Source organism: Macaca thibetana, chromosome 5 (genome assembly GCF_024542745.1).
Source record: "Macaca thibetana thibetana isolate TM-01 chromosome 5, ASM2454274v1, whole genome shotgun sequence".
NCBI lineage: Eukaryota > Metazoa > Chordata > Mammalia > Primates > Cercopithecidae > Macaca > Macaca thibetana.
Genome location: NC_065582.1, coordinates 178,534,379 through 178,553,780, shown reverse-complemented (window position 1 = coordinate 178,553,780; position 19,402 = coordinate 178,534,379). Strand labels below are relative to the sequence as shown.

Genomic DNA, 19,402 nt, shown 5'->3' with positions numbered 1-19,402 from the left:
TACATACAGTGGGCTCCCTACTGCTTCCTGTTTGTTCCCCCTTCCTTCCAATTGGTTCTCCTTGCAGCAGGGAGCATCCTCTTCCTAAAGCCCAGCTCTAATCCCTTATGGATCCTGAACCAGCAGACCCGTCTCCTTTTTTTCCCAAACTAGTCATTTTAATAGAAGGAACTAAGCACATTCCTTCCTGTAGTTTTTTTTTCTTTTTCTTTTTTTAAAACCATGTCAACCTGAAATAATTGAAAGAATCAGAACCCAGTGTTCGAGAGTTTATCCAAGAGAAAACCTGGGTATTGCCATCTGGGAAACACAGGCTGCAGAGAAATGGGGTCAGCACTCTAGAGCTAAAAGTTAAGGTCTTGCTTATATAAGAACAAAACAAAGAGATTTAACAGGATTACAACATTTTTACACAAGGTTAGTTTGTAAGTTACAAGTTTAATTAGTTACGGTTTGTTTTCTTTTCTGTATGGCTCGTTTTCATTTCCTTTCCAATTTAAAAGAGTATATTTAACATTCCGTCTTGGCAAATGAGATAGCCATGAGGTCTGTGTGTGAGAGAAGAGGGAAGTTAATCTGTAAGGAAGATCAAAAGGAAGCCGTCTTTTCTGGCGCCCTCTAGTCATTTACGGCATTTTACACAACAATGTAGGCTGGGAAGAAGGCTAATCGGTAATCAGAGAAACAAAAGTTCAGCCCCGTAGGTTACAGCTTCCTGTCACGTGACTCAGGCCCGAAAATCACATTCCTTTATGGTACCCAATAATTTAAAGTTTCTGCAACTTAGGTTTCAAATTACTTATTTTCACGACTATTTACATTTTCTCTTGGTGGCAAGTGTAGAATATTGTTTTCTTTGCCTTTTAGTTTTTTTCTCTTTGTTTTTGTTCTGTTCAGGATTTTTGTTTTATTTAGACATTTCAATGCTTTATATCTCACATTACTACTTTTCTTTCTTAGGTTCTTCCAATTTTTTTTTAGTTTTTAATTCCAATACTCAGTATTATTACTGAAAATACCTTCACCTCATTCTCTTTGTTTGTCACCCATGGTCCTTTAGAAGTTTGTTACTCTCCCAGGCCTCTGCTTTCATCATAATGTATAAAAGACGGCTCTGTGTATAATTAACTAGGCTTACAAGGCAATCAGTACACTATACTAATATGGCATAGTGATACTAAAAAACTGTTGCGGCCGGGCGCGGTGGCTCAAGCCTGTAATCCCAGCACTATGGGAGGCCGAGACGGGCGGATCACGAGGTCAGGAGATCAAGACCATCCTGGCTAACACGGTGAAACCCCGTCTCTACTAAAAAATACAAAAAACTAGCCGGGCGAAGTGGCAGGCGCCTGTAGTCCCAGCTACTCGGGAGGCTGAGCCAGGAGAATGGCTAAACCCGGGAGGCGGAGCTTGCAGTGAGCTGAGATCTGGCCACTGCACTCCAGCCTGGGTGACAGAGCGCGACTCCGTCTCAAAAAAAAAAGAAAAAAAAAACTGTTGCTACCCTCTATCAAATTGCTATCAGATACCAGGCTTATATGAGCGTGAATCTCCATACTCAACATTGCTACAAGAATGGCATCTTGAGGTCCATTCTAAGCTCAAAAAGGTTAGTGCCCAACCCAGGGTCCACCACCAGGCATGTGATCGGACTTGGTCTGCCTTGGCCCTCTGTGCAGCATCTCCTAGTTCACACTGGCATCCTGGTCCCAAGTAACATACTAGTCATCACTTCTTCCATAGCATGAACAAGGGATCCAAGGCAGATGGGGAGGAGACATCTGAGGATCTCCATGCTACAGAGGGTACACATGATGACAGCTTGCCTTGGGAATCCTTGTGTACTGGGCCACCTTATCCAGTTGACACATGAGAGACAGCATCACCAGGGGGCTGTGTGACTTGTTCAGGACCATCCAACGAATGGGTTGTGACCCTTACAACTCAAAGCCACATCCATTTGATTCCAGCTCACCCATCCTGATCTACTTGCCACACATTCATAGACACCTAAGGAAGTTCCACAAAAGGCATTTGTGGAAAACAAAAAAAAAAGGAGCAAGACATAAGACACTGACCAAGAACATAGTGCAAGAGTAAAGACCAGCTGAACCAGGCAGGTGAGCCCAGCAGGTGAGCAGAGGCCTTCAAGGACGGGAGGTGAAGGGAGCTGGAGGTCTGCGATTCCCTGAGCCTGTTTCAGCACCCTCCCCTGCCCTGACCTCACGTCTGTGGTTTACATTTGGGGCAGACCTTTGTCCTACCTCCCAGCCCACACGCACAAGCCAGACCCTTCACCTGGTCCTGGGCTGAAGACACAGCCATCTGCTCCGGCTCTGGAGGAAGGACTGGCCAGTTGGTGCTCCCCAGGGTGTTTCCAAGGGTGATTTCGATTTCGTTTTTGTCTTATGCACTGATTGAAGAACTTACCTCCCTTCCTAAAGTGTGATGGCATTTTAATAAGAATGGTGCCTACTTCCTTTGTTTGCATTTTAGTGCCAGGCACCTTGCTAGACACTGTATATGTGTGTATGTGTATGTATTAATATATGCATATGATAGAGGTATATGTATGTGTGTGTGTGTACATATGAGCCATCCACATGTGAGTTCTACGTATGAGTACCTATATGTATGTCCATAGTCCATATTTATGCTAGTGAGGTGTATGGAGAGCTAAACACTTTCCATCTATCCACTCTAATCCTTACACAGCGTTAACAGAAGTGCCACTGTTATTGCTCTATGAGAGATAAGGACTCTGAGGCACAGGGAGTTGAAGTGACTCCAGGGTCACGACTGGTCTTCAGACCCTGCATTCTTGCTGCTCTACTGACCTGTGCCTTGTTCATTACATGCTTTACCCTTCCAAACTTCCACAAGTAAGAACCATTAACATCCCTGTTTTATGGATGTGGAGACTGAGTCTCAGAGATGTTAGTGACTTTGCCCAGGTTCTTTTATGTAGCCAGGCAGTAGCAGACCTGGCACAGGAAGCAGAAGCTCTCTGTGCTGTCACTGTCACGCCACCTCCTGACCACATGCCCTGATCAGAAATGTCAAAGAATGTTTTCACCAAACAATGGCGGTTATTTCCCACAGTTTCATAATGCAGGGTGAGTGTGCCTTGGCTCCTACAACTGTGAAATGCGGCTTGTGACAATGAGAGCCCAATCGTTTCAGGGCTTTTGTGAGGTGCCTTTTAACTTTGGAGTGGGCTGCAGTGCTCATCTTCTTTCCCACTAATGAAGCAGCTCCACATGCTACGTGATCCAGGCCTCACATAGAAAGGCAGACACGAGGCATTTGTCATCTGTGACCTTTTCGTGACAGTCCATCTTCACATTCGGCCATTTCATTGTGGCAGGTGCCAAGAGAATAGGCACTCTTGAGTTGACAGCTTTGATGTTCCTCCTGAAATTGATCGATTACATCTCTTAGCACTTGCATGGCAGTTGTTCAGATGTTTTATTTGCAGGATAATTGCAGAGGGAAAAATGACAGCTCTCGTTCTGTGAATGCCCATAGCTAAGAGTTGCTTGATCATGGTATTAATCATGGTTTTCCAGAGAAACAGAGTCCATAGCAGGCAGATAGATAGATAGATAGATAGATAGATAGATAGATAGATAGATAGATAGAGATTTATTCAGATTTATTCAGGGAATTGGAACATGCAGTTATGGAGGCTGAGAAGGTCCGCTGTCTGCCATCTAGAGGCTATAAAACCTGCAAACCTGGTGGTATAAGTCAGTCTCAAGGCCTGAGAACTAGGGGAGCTGCTGGTGTAAGCCTGAGAGACCCAAGGCCAGAGAACCAGGAGCACTTTGGATGTCCAAGGGCAAGGAGAAGACGGATATCCCAGCTCTGGAAGAGAAAGAGAATTCACCCTTTTCCCAACTTTCTGTTCTGTTCAGGCCCTGGGGATTCAATGATGCCCACCAACATTGGGGAGGGTAATCTTTACTATCTGCTGACTCAGATACTAATCTCTTCCAGGCTGGTGTGGTGGCTCATGCCTGTAATCCCAGCACTTTGGGAGGCTGAGGCGGGTGAATCACTTGAGGTCAAATTCGAGATCAGACTGGCCAACATGTTAAAACCCCAGTCTCTACTAAAACTACAGAAAAATTAGCTGGGTGTGGTGGTGTACACCCATAATCCCAGCTACTTGGGAGGCTGAGGCAGGAGAATTGCTTGAAGCTGGGAGGCAGAGGTTGCAATGAGCCAAGATTGCGTCATTGCACTCCAAGCTGGGCGACCAACTGAGACTCTGTCTCAATAAAATAAAATAATAAAATAAAAAGATGCAAATCTCTTTCAGAAACATCTTCACAGACACACCCCAAAATACCATTTTACCAGCCCCCTGGGCGCCTATTAGCCCAGTTCGATGACACATAAAATTAACCATCACAATCATGTCTTGCGAGTGGGAGGTCCTTTGGGGTTCATGAAGTTGGAAAGATGGAGCTGCATCTTGCTGACACTGCCCCAGAGGCCCACTGTGGAGCCCAAGCCTGGCAGGCCATGTGCTGTCCCCAGAGGGACTTTGACTTCACTGTTGGGCTGCAGAGTATGCTGGGACTAGGAGCACCTGCTGGGTGACCCCTTCCTTTACTGAAATCTTCTGCAGATATCCACGCCAACCCTCAGCCCCAAATTGATACGGCTCTTGTCTGGACTCTTCCATCCAACAGAAGGGGAAAGAGAGACCGGGAGGCGTTGGGAGAATTGTCCGCAGCCACACCAGCATCAAGTGGTGGAGTTGGTGTGTCTGCCTCCGTAGCCCAGGCCTGTGGCTGGGACTGCAGGGAACTGTTGGGATGAGAAGGCCTTCACCTCCCAAGGTGATTCTTTGTGTTCTTCCCACTGCCTCCCCTGTCCCCTCCCCTTTCTCCCATTTTCTGTCTTCTCCTTGCCCTTCTCTGCTCTCCCCCATCCCTGTTCCTTCTGCTTCCTTTTTTAGGGAATGTTTTGTGTGGTGGTTTCTCTGCGCTAGGCAGTTTAAAGTTTCTGCTTTTGAGATGTTCACAGTTTGAGGTAAGCAGCCAATTCTTCCATCAAGCATTTGGAAGTTTGCATCCTGCTTTCACATGGAAAACCCACCTGACTACTCTGTAGCTCTACCTTGAAAGAGTGTCTCTGTGACTAATTCAGGAAGACTTGTATGACTGATTCCTGGAGGAAAGGAGAGACCGACGAATATGAGCCTCTGGCGGCCGCTTTGTTTGTACAGCTGGTAGATTAAGGGAGGAAGGCGTCAGCTGTGGTCACAGGTAGCTATCCCATGGGGCCAAAGTGAGCAGATGAGAAATGGGAAACTCAGCTACAGATGCCCAGTCCTTCTGATGGACTGATTGCAAATGCGCAGATACAGAATTTACAGCCTGGAAGACATTGGAGGGCATATACATTTTAGAATAAGTTAATCAAGTTTCTGAATAAATTTCTATTATGATTGCATTAAACTTACAGATTCATTTAGCAGTTGCCTATCCTATCCAAAAATGTAGAATATTGCTTATTTTATTTGGAGCTTCTTTTAGGACCTCTAGTGAAATTTTACAATTGTTTTCATGAGTAGGGTGGCCGTACATCTCAATTTGCTTGAGACAGTCCCAGTTGCCTTATCATCCCCACATTCCTTCCCATTTCTTTCTCAGCTTAGGAGAGAAATCATATGATGACCTTATGCATAAGGTCTTGTATATTCTTTATGGTGATTCCCATACACAGTATAGGTTTGGCTGTAATTGTGAATGATTCGATTATATGTTTTATATTATTCAATGCAGGCATAAAACATGTAACTAATTTTTATAAGCCTTTCTAGACTCCCGTATGCTATCCTGGGAGCCAGACTGCTGGCTCCAGAGTCCTGTCTCTGTCATGTTCTAGCTGTGTGACCTTGAGCAAGTTACTTAACCTCTCTCCACCTTAGTGTACTCATCATTCAAGTATGGATAATAGAAGCGCCTACCTCCTAGGATTTATCTATTGATTCCATTGATGTTTTACGCAGTCATAATGTCAACAAATGACTACAGCTTTGTAGCCTGCCAATTCTTACACCTTGTTTCTTTTTCTAATTGCTGTTTCAATGTCCTTATCTGCTTGTTCCACCATCTCTCTCATTTCTATTGATTGGGTTTTCTCTGGTTTATGGATCATATATTCCTGCTCCTTGGCATGCTTGGTAATTTTTGATTGGATGCTGGGCATTATAAATTTTATGTGTTGCGTACTGGATTTCATTGTGTTCTCTTTAATAGAGTTAGAGCTCTGACAAGTAGTTGAATTACCTGGAATCAGTTTTATTCTTTGAAAACTTGCTTTTAAGCGCTGTTAGCTTGGGTTAACAGCTGCGTTTAATTAAGACTAATTTATTCCCACTACCAAGGTGATGCCCTTCTGTGGATTCTGCCAGAAGTGTTATTGATTTGTTATTGATTTCTAATGTCATTGCATCTTAGTTAGAGATCAAAGTATGTATAAAGATTCTTTGGAATGTATTTATACTAGGCGTTATACTAGGTCTGCTTTAAAAGGTTTGTTCTCAAAAAGGCTGAGTATTTTCCGCTGAGTATGGAAAAGGGAGCATTAAGAGGTGGGTGGGAGCCGGTCATGAGGTCTGCAAGGCTGCACATAGCAGCTCAGATGTTTTGAAGTAAAATCAACAAGATTTAGTCATTTTGTAGAGAATATTTGGTGGGGAGTACCATTGGGGAGGTCTCTTGGTCCATCCTCCTCTCCTAACCTCTCCTGTGGTTGGCTTAGGGGGTTTGGGCCTCATCTTAGTTTGACCTAGTCCTTTCCTTCTGTGTGTCAGCCTGTGCTGAAAGTTACGGCAGTCCCCTCGGGAAGGGGATTGGCTTCTGTGAACCTACAGGTTCCCGTGGCACAGGAAGGTCTCATGCCACAGCAAGGATATGGTTGACCTGAGGGGGAGATGTCAAAGTTGCTGTAAGTGATGCTCGGTTGGGTCAGTCCCACCACCCTCCCCAGTGCACAGAGTCCACTCAGTGTAGGGACATTCTGGCCACCTGCCCTGGCCTCAAGCCAGTCTCCTCAGCTTGGGGCAAGTTTGTCAGATCTGTTGGACTGTAAGGCTATCGCTCAAAATGCCTCCTGGCCAAGCCCTTCTTTGCTGAATTCCTGGCCAGGATAGATAATGTGCCTTCTTTCTCTTGCCTCAATGTCTGAGTGAGTCCACAAAGCAGATTGGAGACACAGCACAAATTATGTGGTTAATGTTTTACTTACCCATGATTGGAAATAGATCTGTCTGTCTGCATCTATCTGTCTATCTATCCATCCATCCGTCCATCCATCCATCTGCCTATCTGTCTGCCATCTGTCTATCTGACCCTTGAACAACATGGGAGTTAGGGTGCTGACCCCTCACACATCACAGGTGGAGCCCAGCGGGCTCACCACGTTAAACAAACAAAAATCAAAGTTTCAGAGGCTATTGTGCCTATGATTTGTAGGGCAGAGTTCCCAAAGACAAGGTAGCTCCAACAGAGAGAGACAGAGTGCACTCCAGAGATCTGCAGGGCATCCTCAAGTCTTCAGCTAAGTCCTGCGTATGACGTGCATAAGTAGAACTTGTGTGTAACATCTGAGTCCCCCCAAATATGCCATTATACGAATAACCTACTGTTGACAGAAGCCTTACGAACAACATAAACAGGTGAGTAATATGTATTTTGTGTGTTATTAAATATGTGTAAGAAAGTAAGCTAGGGAAAAGGAAATGTTATTAAGAAACTCATGAGGAAGAGAAAATATATTTACTGTTCATTAAGTGGAAGTGGCTCATTATAAAGGTCTTCATCTTTTGGGAGAACCCCCCCCCCCGCTGGTTAACGTGGGTTCTTTTCTGTTTCTTTAAGCGTCTCGGCTGGTTTGAGAAATAAAGGGAAAGAGTACAAAAGAGAGAAATTTTAAAGCTGGGTGTCCAGGGGAGACATTGCATGTCAGCAGGTTCCGTGATGCTCTCCGAGCCGTAAAACCAGCAAGTTTTTATTAGTGATTTTCAAAAGGGGAGGCAGTGCACGAATAGGGTGTGGGTCACAGAGATCACAGGCTTCACAAGGTAATAGAATATCACAAAGCAAGTGGAGGCAGGGGGAGATCACAGGACCACAGGATGGGGTGAAATTAAAATTGCTAATGAAGTTTCGGACACGCATTGTCATTGATAACATCTTATCGGGAGACAGGGTTTCGGAGCAGACAACCTGTCTGACCAAAATTTATTAGGCAGGAATTTCCTCGTACTAATAAGCCTGGGAATGCTACAGGAAACTGGGGCTTATTTCATACCTTTGGCTTCGACCATAAAAGACGGCCACCTCCAAGGGGGCTGTTTATAGACCTACCCGCAGGGTGCATTCTCTTTCTCAGGGATGTTCCTTGCTGAGAAAAAGAATTCATCAATAGTTCTCCTATCTGCTTTTGAAAGAAGAGAAATATGGCTCTGTTCCGTCTGGCTCACTGGCAGTCAGAGTTTAGAGTCTTATCTCCCTTGTTCCCTGAACATTGCTGTTATCCTGTTCTTTTTTCAAGGTGCCCAGATTTCATATTGTTCAAACATACATGCTCTACAAACAATTTGTGCAGTTAATGGAATCATCACAGGGTCCTGAGGTGGCATACATCCTCCTCAGCTTACGAAGATGTTGGGATTAAGAGATTAAAGTAAAAACAGGCATAGAAAATCACAAGTGATAAGGTATTCAGAGATTGCAGGTTGTAAGAAATGTATAATTTGGGTAACTAATAAATGTCCATGAAATCTTCACAATTTCTGTTCAGAGATTGCAGTAAAGACAGTTGTAAGAAATTATAAAAGTATTAATTTGGGTAACTAATAAATGTCCATGAAATCTTCACAATTTCTGTTCAGAGATTGCAGTAAAGACAGGTGTAAGAAATTATAAAAGTATTAATTTGGGTAACTAATAAATGTCCATGAAATCTTCACAGTTTATGTCCTTCTGCCGTGGCTTCAGCTGGTCCCTCCATTCGAGGTCCCTGACTTCCCACAACTTTCATCCTCATCATTTTCACATTGAATAGGCTGAGGAGGAGGAGGAATAAGAAGAGGGATTGATCTTGCTGTCTCAGGGGTGGCTGAGGTGGAAGAGTTGAAGGAGGTGGAAGGGAAGGCAGGAAACGCAGGCACACTCAGTGTAACTTAAAATATTTTAATTGATACACAATATTTGTACATATTTATGGGGTGCATGGTAATATTTTGTTACATACGTAGAATGTATAATGATCAAGTCAGGGTATTTAGGATATCCATCACCCCATGTATTTATCATTTCTATGTGTTGGGAACATCTAAGTCCTCCCTTCTTGTTATTTTGAAATAGAAAATACATTGTTATTAACTATAGTTGCCCTAATCTGCTATTGAACACTATGTCTTATTTCTTCTATCTAACTGTATGTTTGTACTCATTAACCAGCCTCTTTCATCTCCCCCACACCCTTCACCACCTGTGATAAGTATCCTTCCACCATCTGCCTCCATGAGATCAGTTCTTTTTGCTCACATATATGGGTATGAACATGTGGTGTTTGTCTTTCTGTGGCTGCCTTATTTCACTTAACATTGACGTAACTTTAATTGAAAGCAAATCCATGTGTAAGTGGAAAAAGGCAATTCAAACCCAGTTATTCAAGAGTCAACTGCTTATCTACTTACCTATTATCTATTTCTGCTTTTTGCTTTACTCCAAAACTTGAAGATTTTTGATACCACTATATGAGAGTTCCCTTATTGCTTTTCACAGCAGCATAGCATTTCACTGTATATGTGAGCCTTAAGTGATTTCGTCTGCCCTCAACTAATGGATATTTAGGTTGTTTTCAACCCCTTGATATTTTAAACAATCCTAGACCCTCTGCATATATCCTACACCCCTCTGTAGTGAAGCAGGCAGAGCAACTATTACTATCTCTATTTCACAGATGAGAATATTGAGGCTCAGAAAGAGTAAGAGGCTTATCCAGGGTCACAAAGCTGGTACATGGTAGAACAGAGACTAAAGCACAGGCCTCTCCATTACCATCCCTACATTTGATTAGCAGATCTATTTGATGGATCCACAAATGAAAGGACATTTCAGTTCCTCTTTGGTGTGATTCTTGTGCTGTGTTTGAACAGCGTGTACACAAATTTCTCATAAATAATTTTTTTTTTTTGAGATGGAGTCTCGCTGTCACCCAGGCTGGAGTGCAGTGGCGCTATCTCGGCTCACTGCAAGCTCTGCCTCCCGGGTTCACGCCATTCTCCCACCTCAGCCTCCTGAGTAGCTGGTACTACAGGCACCTGCAACCACGCCCGGCTAATTTTTTGTATTTTAGTAGAGACAGAGTTTCACCGTGTTAGCCAGGATGGTCTTGATCTCCTGATCTCGTGATCCGCCTGCCTTGGTCTCCCAAAATGCTGGGATTACAGACGTGAGCCACTGCGCCTGGCCCTCACAAATAACTTTAGGAACATTTAAATGTAAATGACAATGACATAACCATATTTCCTCTTCACCCATCATTTCTGGTCTTATTTTAATGATCTTGCTCTCTGTCTGCATGGCACATCTGCCACGTGTCTGTTCACCCATCCATTATTCATTCACTATTTCCAGATTTCGTGATGTGTCATGCATGCACAGTTCACTAGAAATGCCTTCATTCAGAAGTGGAGCTCCTGATTGCCAGCGATGGTGCATCCTATTGTGTTTCTGCGGCTGCCTCAGCAATTATGTAGGGGTAGTCGGTACTTGTCAGGAATGGCCCTTCACACTCTCTGACTTCAGAAGGGACTAGTGTTTAAGCATCAGAATAATGTGCTGCTTTTCAGTGGCTTGACAAGAGAGAACCCTGGTGGTCCTTAAAGAGCTCAGAAAAGAAGGCATGTTGAAAGGGAATCCATTTAGGAAGGGAAGAGAAAAATCTATCCATCCATAAAGATTAGGAAAGCCTACAGACAGTTATCCTGACATCTCCCCTTGCCCCATCTTATCCCTTGAGGCAGCCTCTGTCAAATTCATCTCCCTGAAGCACCATTTTGAGAGATGTTCCATAGCTTCCCACTGACCCCAATAAAATACACATTCCTGAGCTTGGCATTCAAGGCCTCATGGTCAGACTTCATCTTACCTTTCTAATCTATTCAGTTTGTACCTTTCATATGCCAGAAGATTACCATGGTTATCTTGGGATGGTTTTAATTTAGTAACTTTTCTCCTACTTTTTTAGATTGTCTATTTTTTAATTTTCTTTTTCATTGTTATCAAACATATGCATGCCTTCTTTTAAAGGGTCAAATAATTCTACAAAGCTTGTGCTGAAAAAAGAGTAGATTCCTCCAGCCGTGCGCACACACACACGCATTTTCAGCTCCCCAGAGTTAACGACTTCCAACTGTTTAGCTTGGTCTTTTGGTGCTGACCTCCATAACTCTAAATAGCATACTTGCTTTGCTATTTCTTGATTTCTCTAATTTGGGATTATCTGTTTCCTTTTCCATATGAAAGATGAGGATTTACTCTATTTTATTCTCTTCACTCAACCTGTGCCACATATCAGCCCTTTCATTATCCCCCACCATAGTTAGGTCAGTATTTATGGCTTCTATGATTATAAGCATGTAAATGTTACCTACACTTGAATCTTGTAGGAAACTAGAATCCTTTTTCTTTACTGTATAACTTTTTGTTTTTCCTGGAGTTAATATTGTCCTTTAGTTTCCTTAGGAAACTGTTTTACTCTCTTTCTTCTCTAAACCTGGACCACATATCAGCTCTTTCCTCATCCCCCACCATAGTTAGATCAGTATTTGCGGTTTCTATGATTATAAGCACTTAAATGTTATTCACAGTTGAATCTTGTAGAAAACTGGGATCCTTTTTCTCTACTTTGTAACTTTTTGGCTTTCCTGGAGTTAATATTGTTTTTAGTTTCCTTTTTGGTTACTTTTTTATGTATTTATCACCAATTTAATCCACTCCTTTTTACTTTTTTTTTTTTTTTTTTAATTTAAGAGACAAGGTCTTGCTCTGTAGCTCAGGGTAGAGCACAGTGGCACAGTCATAGTTCACTGTAACCTTGAACTCCTGGGTGGTACAAGTGATTCTTCTGCCTCAGCTTCCAAGGTAGCTAGGATTATAGGCATGCACCACCCTACCTGGCTAATTTTTAAAATTTTTTATAGAGACAGGTTTCTCACTACATTGCCCAGGCTGGTCTTGAACTCCTGACCTCAAGCAGTCCTTCTGCCTTGCCCTCCCAAAGTGCTCGGATTATAGGCATGAGCCACCATGCCCAGCTTTATTAACCCACTTCTTGATAGTAGACCAAATACCCTATCAGGACCATCACACATGTCACGTCTTCTGCTAATCCCATCTTTCAGGATACATCTCTCTCTCTCTGCCTTCTGCTGTGTTCCAGTTGGAAACTGACATCTGTGCCTCATGTACAATTACCATCTTGGGGTCACACTATGAATTCCCTTCATCCCTCTCTTTCCTGGTTTCATCCTTGTTTTTAGTGAAACACATCTTTTATTAGTTTCCTGGGAAAGGGCACATAGGAAACTTAATATTTTGGATTTTTTCAGATTTTTCCAAGACTGAAAATGTTTTTATTCTGCCCTCATACTTGACTGATAGTTTGACCAATCTAAAATTCTGGGAAATTTTCCTGAGTTTTATTAATGATTACATCTCCTATTGTCTAATTTGTCTTTATAGAACTCTCAGGATTCCAAGGTTGACCTCTTGTCCTTTATTTCTTTTTTTTTTTTTCCTTTTTTTTACTATTTGTCTTTTTGCTTTACTTGCTGGAAGATAGCATAAGTTTTATCTTATAAGCCTTTAATTGAGTTTTTCATTTATGTTTTCAATTTCTAATTCTTCAAGAGTATCTTCCTCCACCATCCTGATGCTGTCTTCCTAAAAAAAAAAAAAAAAAAAAAAAAAAAATTATTGTTTTGAGGCTGCTATAACTTGCTATATCTTTCTGAGACGGAGTCTCGCTCTGCCACCCATGATCTTAAGGCTCCGCCTCCCGGGTTCACGATTCTCCTGCCTCAGCCTTTTAGTTTTTTGTAAAGAGACGGGGTTTCACCGTGTGCAGGATGGCCTCGATCTCCTCACTTCTATAACCTAATAATGTGTTCCTGCATATTCAGTCTTAACCTCTGTGTTCATTAGAGACTTTCCCAGGTATGTGGTCATCTTTGATGGTCTGACGATATTTAAGAGTGGGATAATAAGAAACTGCCTTAAGGCTCTGAGCCTACAGCCAGGGCTTGTAGATTGTGGCCTTCATTCTGGTGGCTGGGCTGGGCCACTCTGTGGGGGAATCCCCAGTGTGAGTATCTTTAGCTCTTTCATCAAGGCTAGTTGAATCCCCCAAAGACCACTCCAAGTCTTTTGTCTAGATGGTAAAGGCCTGGCTGCCCAACATTTGGGAAGCCAAATGCAGGAAGAGAGCTGGGGTTTTAGTAGTCAGTATGTAAACTTGCAATAGGGCCCTCTGTTTTCAGATGTGCCTGGGTTTCCTCCCCTAAATTCAGAGACTTTTCCTGAGACTATATCTCCAGTCATTTGCTGGGTATAGGGAAGAGAGTGCCCTGCTGAGCAGAGGATGGGTGGGGGGAATTCTAGGAGCCTATTTCCTAATGAGGTGTTTACCCTTTTCTTCTGTTTTAGCTCCATCTTTTACCTCCCACTTCTAGATGTATCTGATGACTACATTTTCTGAGACTTGGGAAGGTAGATTCTGCAGTATAAATTATGTTGCTTCTTGCTTACTCCATGACTTACTTAAGATTCAGTTTTTTGGGGGGATCTATGTAGTTCTTTCCCAATCAGTCATCCAGTTTCTAACTTTCAAAATTTTGCCACTGTTGTTTCCTCTCTCATTTCCCCCATATTTACCCTCTGCCTTAATGAAAGCACTGGATGCATCTTAAAAATTTACTGTTCTTCACTAGGAATCTCCACTGTAAAGATTTTTTTATATTGTGCATGTATTTTATCATTAGAAATGAAGAAACCTCTTTAAAATAGGGGGAAAAATTCAATATGGCAAACCATTATTTTAATCTTTTTTGTGCAACTTGAAAGAAATCCTATTTAATAATGATAGTAAAAATAATAAAGTGGTAATGATGATGACAGCTACTGTTTATTAGCAAACCATTATTTTTATCTTTTTTGTGCAACTTGAAAGAAATCCTATTTAATAATGATGATAGTAAAAATAATAAAGTGGCAATGATGATGACAGCTACTGTTTATTAGGTACTCACTAGCTACCAGATACTATTTCCTTTTCACAGGAGAAACTGAGACTCAGAGAGGTTAAGCACCTTGCCCTGATCACACAGCTAGGTCAGTGGTAAGTTTGTATGTAAGAATTAATAGATCAACCTTAAAATACAACAAAGCAAAACTATGCTAAGTGATGTGAGGTGATGCCCCTCATTTCTTTGGGGAATTTGCACTTTGATAATGTAGATGATAGGGGTGGTAGAAGTAACTTTCTAGGCATATAAATTAATTTGTCTGTGTCTAAAATTTAAGCACTAATGATGCTTATTTAGCAAGATAGTATTTCATTCAACAAATATTAACCCAATGGACCATCAGTGAATCTACTTTCCTCCTGATACAATATGCCACAGGGAGTTTTAAACATTTCCCATCTTTTTACCTGCTCTGGGTATCTTGAACCCATTCAACAGAACATGGATTAAACTTACCTGCTTTTTAAGGGGACCAGCCACTGGAATGGGAATCTTCAAATGCACATTTATATTTCAGCAGCGTTTCTTTAGCCTTATTCTCCCAATGTTTGGATGCAAGTTTCTTGATAATGTTACCAGCAGCAAATCTGTACAAATCTGTGGCAACTTTAATTCTTGACTCCTAAGAAGAAAGACTTTAACCCAAGAGCATAAGACAGAAAGAGAGACTGAGGCAAGTTTTCAAACAGGAGTAAATGTTTATTGAAAAGCTTTAGAGCAGGAAGGAAAGGAAGTAAAGCACACTTGGAAGAGGGACAAGCAGGCGACTTGAGAGACCAACTGCACAGCTTAACCTTTGACTTGGGGTTTTATACATTGGCATACCTCTGGAGGGTTGCATACTGTATTAGTCCATTCTCACACTACTATAAGGACATACCCAAGACTGGGTGATTTATAATGGAAAGGGGTTTAATTGATTCGCAGTTCCACAGGGCTGGGGAGACCTCAAGAAACTTACAATCGTGGCAGAAGCGGGAAGCAAACATACCCTTCTTCTCATGGCAGCAGCAAGGAGAAGTGCAGAGCAAAGAGGGAGAAAAATCCCTTATAAAACCATCAGATCTCATGATAATTCACTCACTCTCAAGAGAACAGCATGGAGGTAATCACTCCCATGATTCAGTTACCTCCTATGACACGTGGGGATTATGGGAACTACAGTTCAAGATGAGGTTTGGGTGGGGACACAGCCAAACCATATCACATCCCTTCTCCCATGATTCTTCCCTTGGGGTGGGCTGTTCACATGCACAGTGGCCTGCCAGCACTTGGGAGGAGCCGCATACGCAGTGTTTTTGCTGACGTTATGCACATGCTCACTTGAGGCGTTCTTCCTTACCAGTAGAATGTTCCTAGAAGGTCATATACTAGTTATACTCTGCCATTTTGCTTCTTAGTGCACATGCGTGAGCCCACTTGCCCGACTCCTGAGTTCTTATCGGGAAGGTGCTTATCACCAATTTCAGGTTTTTTCTATCGTTGGGAGACTGCCATTCCCTGGCACCAACTGCAACCAGTTATTATTTTAAAGATGTAGTTAACAACCACTTGACCATCACCTGATGGCCACCTGACATTCCTGGTAGTTGGGGGGCTCTCTCCTGCCCTGCTCATGTCTGACTAGTTACCTACTGTAACAAAACCTCTCTAAATACCTCTCTTTCCACTGAAGGATGTTGCTAGTGGCACTCCTAGATTCTCCTTCCCTTGCCCACTTTTCTCCAAGGAGGAGATCATAATCTGATCATAATGATCATAATCATAAATGCAAGAGGGCATTTATGATTGGTGGGATTAAAGAAGGAATGGGACAGGCTCAGCTCAGCCCCCTCCTCTCTGGGAACCAGCCTGCCTATAGGAAAGCCCCTCTTATCTGTTTATTAAGTGATGAATTTGGTAGGGAGGCCTACTGTTTGGGGGATTGTGAATTTGTTTGGATACAGATCTGAGCCACATTCTCTAATCTAGTTTTCAATATCAAAGCTGACATTTGGTGTCTGTCTGGGTCACCCTTTCATCTAGTTGTATTTGTTTCCAAACTTGGGCAAGGAGAGGTGTGATGTATTGAACTCTTTAGAATCCCAATAACTCTCTGCTGGTTGATACAGGTAGACTTTATTATATGTTTAAAGGACATTATAATGCATAGAAGAAACTTTTCCTTTGAAATCCACATGTTGTCAGGGAAAAAGTGTAAGAAAGTTGTTTGAACTTCTCCTTTAAAGAGTATTTAGCAGCATATCATTTTGCAAATGAATTTGTATTATTCTCAGTGGCTTGAATATTTAATGAAGCCTGTCATTAATACCTCATAGAAATGCAAATCTGTGTTGTTTCCCAGGATTTCTTCTAGAAAAGGATTAAAACCCTCTCTAGAGACACATTTTCATGGTGCTGGAACTAACAAACTAAGCTTTCCAAAGAAGAAAAAAGAATTTTGGAGAAGCTTTTTTTTTTTCTTTTTAATTTCACTGTCCATGTTGTTCATATATTATATACAAAAAGCTTTACACTTCACCCACATTTGTGCATGCATTTGCATAAATAAAACTTGAGCTATCCCTCATGGCCACCTCACTCTGCCCTCTGCTCTGCATGTCTGCAGGGGTCTGGGTCTTACGGGACACTTGGACCACCACCCACCCAAGAGGGGAAGATGGAGACCACCAAAGATAACGTGAAAACCCTAGCTCATGGCAGGCATGTAATAAAGAAGACCTCTATTGGCTGAATGATGAGGTTCATAAATTTGGAAAGGAGACCTTTATTTCTCGTAACAGGTTGCAGCCTGCAGGGGGGCAATTCTGACAGGCTAGGAAGCATAGCATCTGGTTAGAAGCTGAAAACGGCACTTAGAGAAAGGGGCAAAGGAAACAGGAATTTGTGCTAAACAGGGTGGCTTAATATACATATGTAATAAGCTATAGGAGAAGTCATGAATATTTATGAAAGGAGAAACATGCACAAGTGTCGTCATTGAGCTTCATGCCCCTTCATGGGTCCTGTGTCTCCACTCAAATCTCATATTGAATTGTGGTTTACATAATCCCCACGTGTGTCATTGGAGGGACCTGGTGAGAGGTAACTTAATCACTAGGGCAGTTACCCTCATGCTGCTCTCGTGATAGTGACTGAGTTCTCACGAGATCTGATAGTTTTTTAAGGGGCTTTTTCCCTTTTTCTTGGTACTTCACCTTGCTGCTGCCATGTGAAGAAGGATGTGTTTGCTTCCCCTTCTGCCATGATTGTAAGTTTCCTGAGGCCTCCCCAGTCCTGCAGAACTGTGAGTCAATTAAATCTCTTTTCTTTATAAATTACTCACTCTCAGGCAGTGCTTTATAGCAGCATAAGAACGCACTAATACAGGTCCCATGTACAAAATAATGGTGGTGCTGGCATGATCTGAGGGTGGTGTTTTCTACCTTCTGACATCAAAATGTGAAGTAGAGGACACTAAAACCCTCACTGAGCTTCCTCCATAGACTGTCCAGAACCAATCTGTGGTCAGTGTGTGTTATCAGGAAGGAATGCTAGTTGGTTGCTTTGTCAAAACAGCAAAAAGGAGGGGCAGTGTCAGGTAGTTGGTTAATATCAGGGGTGGAGTCTTCTGAAAGAGCTGGTTTCTATTTAGCCCTTAGGGAAGAAAGCCTAATGATGGTTAGTGAGGGAGGAGGTGTAGCAAGGTGTGTCCAACCTCCCATCCCATTATGGCTGGGAACTCAGCTTCCAAGGTTTCTCTGGGGTCTTCTTGGCCGACATGGGGCCCATTCAGTCAGTTAGGGGGCTTAGAATTTTATTTTTATTGATCACCTTTTACCCAATTCTTGCCATGCCTCGCCCATCACTCAAGTTTTTCCTGTTCAGGGACATTCGGCTCTCTTGCCCTTCTCACGGTCTAAGGGGAAGCTCTGCCTTCTTGTCCCTGACAGTTCAGGGCCTCTGCAGTATGGATTCTTCTCCCCACCTTTACGGCTTCATCTCCCACTTTCCCTCTTAGCTTTTATCTAATTCAGCCTCACAAGTCTCTGTAGGGCCCCCTGCCTCCGTGCCTTTGGTCATGCTGTTCCTCTTCCTGAATGCCTGGATCCTTCAGTGTCTGCTTCAAATGCCAATGTTGTCATGACCTTCCCTGACCCCTCCACCTTCTCCTTTCTCTAAACTACATAGCACCATATATGGAACCTCCGTTATGGAACCCACCATATTCCACCTTTGGTAATAAGAGTATTAACACCATCACCACCACCAAGGACAACAACGGCAACATTTGTTAAACACTCCAATGTGTCAGGCACTGTTCTGAGCACTTAAAAGTATTAGATTATTTAATAATCAGAATAACCCTATGAGGGACTTCTGCTTGTGACCAAGACAGAATAAAAGGTATCAGAATTACTCCTTACCTAAAACAAAACAAACAAAATCTATGAAACAGTGATTTTCAGGACACTGGACAGCAGTCAAAACTGATCCCTAAGAAATAAGAAATAAAGGAATTCAGCCCTGTCATTGTCCCAGCTTACTGACCTGAAAGGGTTTTTAGGCTGAGGCACAGCAAGAAGGCAAAGTCACAGCAGGTCTACTAGGGTAGACCCCTTGAGTAGAAGAGGCAAAGCTTAGAATTTGGGGAAGCCAAGTCGGCTAGATTTCACAGGACAGAATCCCAGAAAAGAAAGAGCTGCACAGAGAAAATTCCAGAGGTGTCCACTGGGTCCCCTTGAGTATTCTGCTGAGACCTGCTCAGCACTTCCATGGAAGAAAATTGCTCAAAGCCAGGGGAAATACCACCCAAAATAATTAGAGAGAAGAGTACCCAGCATTCACACCAGGCTGGGGATAGTGACAGTTTCTTCCAGCCAGACTAGAAAGCCTCAATTCGGAGGGCATCAAATATAGTACTCAAAAAGGTCTTGCCTCGGCAGTGGAAATAATGAGCCCTATGCTGGTCCTACATAAAAGAGCTTAAAAACATAACCCAAAAGGTCAGCCTGTTTCCAAGTAGTTTAACTGCATCTGAGAACAAAGCTAAAGAATAATTATAGAAACACAAAAATATCCAGG

The 19,402-nt window shown here is 42.6% G+C and overlaps 1 protein-coding gene across 6 annotated transcripts in view; it reads left to right on the top strand.

Annotated features, from left to right (window-relative positions):
* Positions 1 to 19,402, top strand: part of EVC2 (EvC ciliary complex subunit 2) — a 184,737-nt gene that overhangs the window by 98,032 nt on the left and 67,303 nt on the right. For 5 of the 6 annotated variants that reach the window (XR_007725944.1, XR_007725942.1, XR_007725943.1 and 2 more), the window contains one exon: positions 17,556 to 17,624. The exons of the other annotated variant lie outside the window; for it this stretch is intronic. Coding sequence is in view for 2 of the 5 variants with exons in the window: in XM_050792075.1 (XP_050648032.1) it covers positions 17,556 to 17,624 (69 nt within the window). In the remaining 3 variants the exon portion in view is untranslated. The remainder of the gene's footprint in view (positions 1 to 17,555; positions 17,625 to 19,402) is intronic. 6 annotated transcript variants of the gene reach the window in all.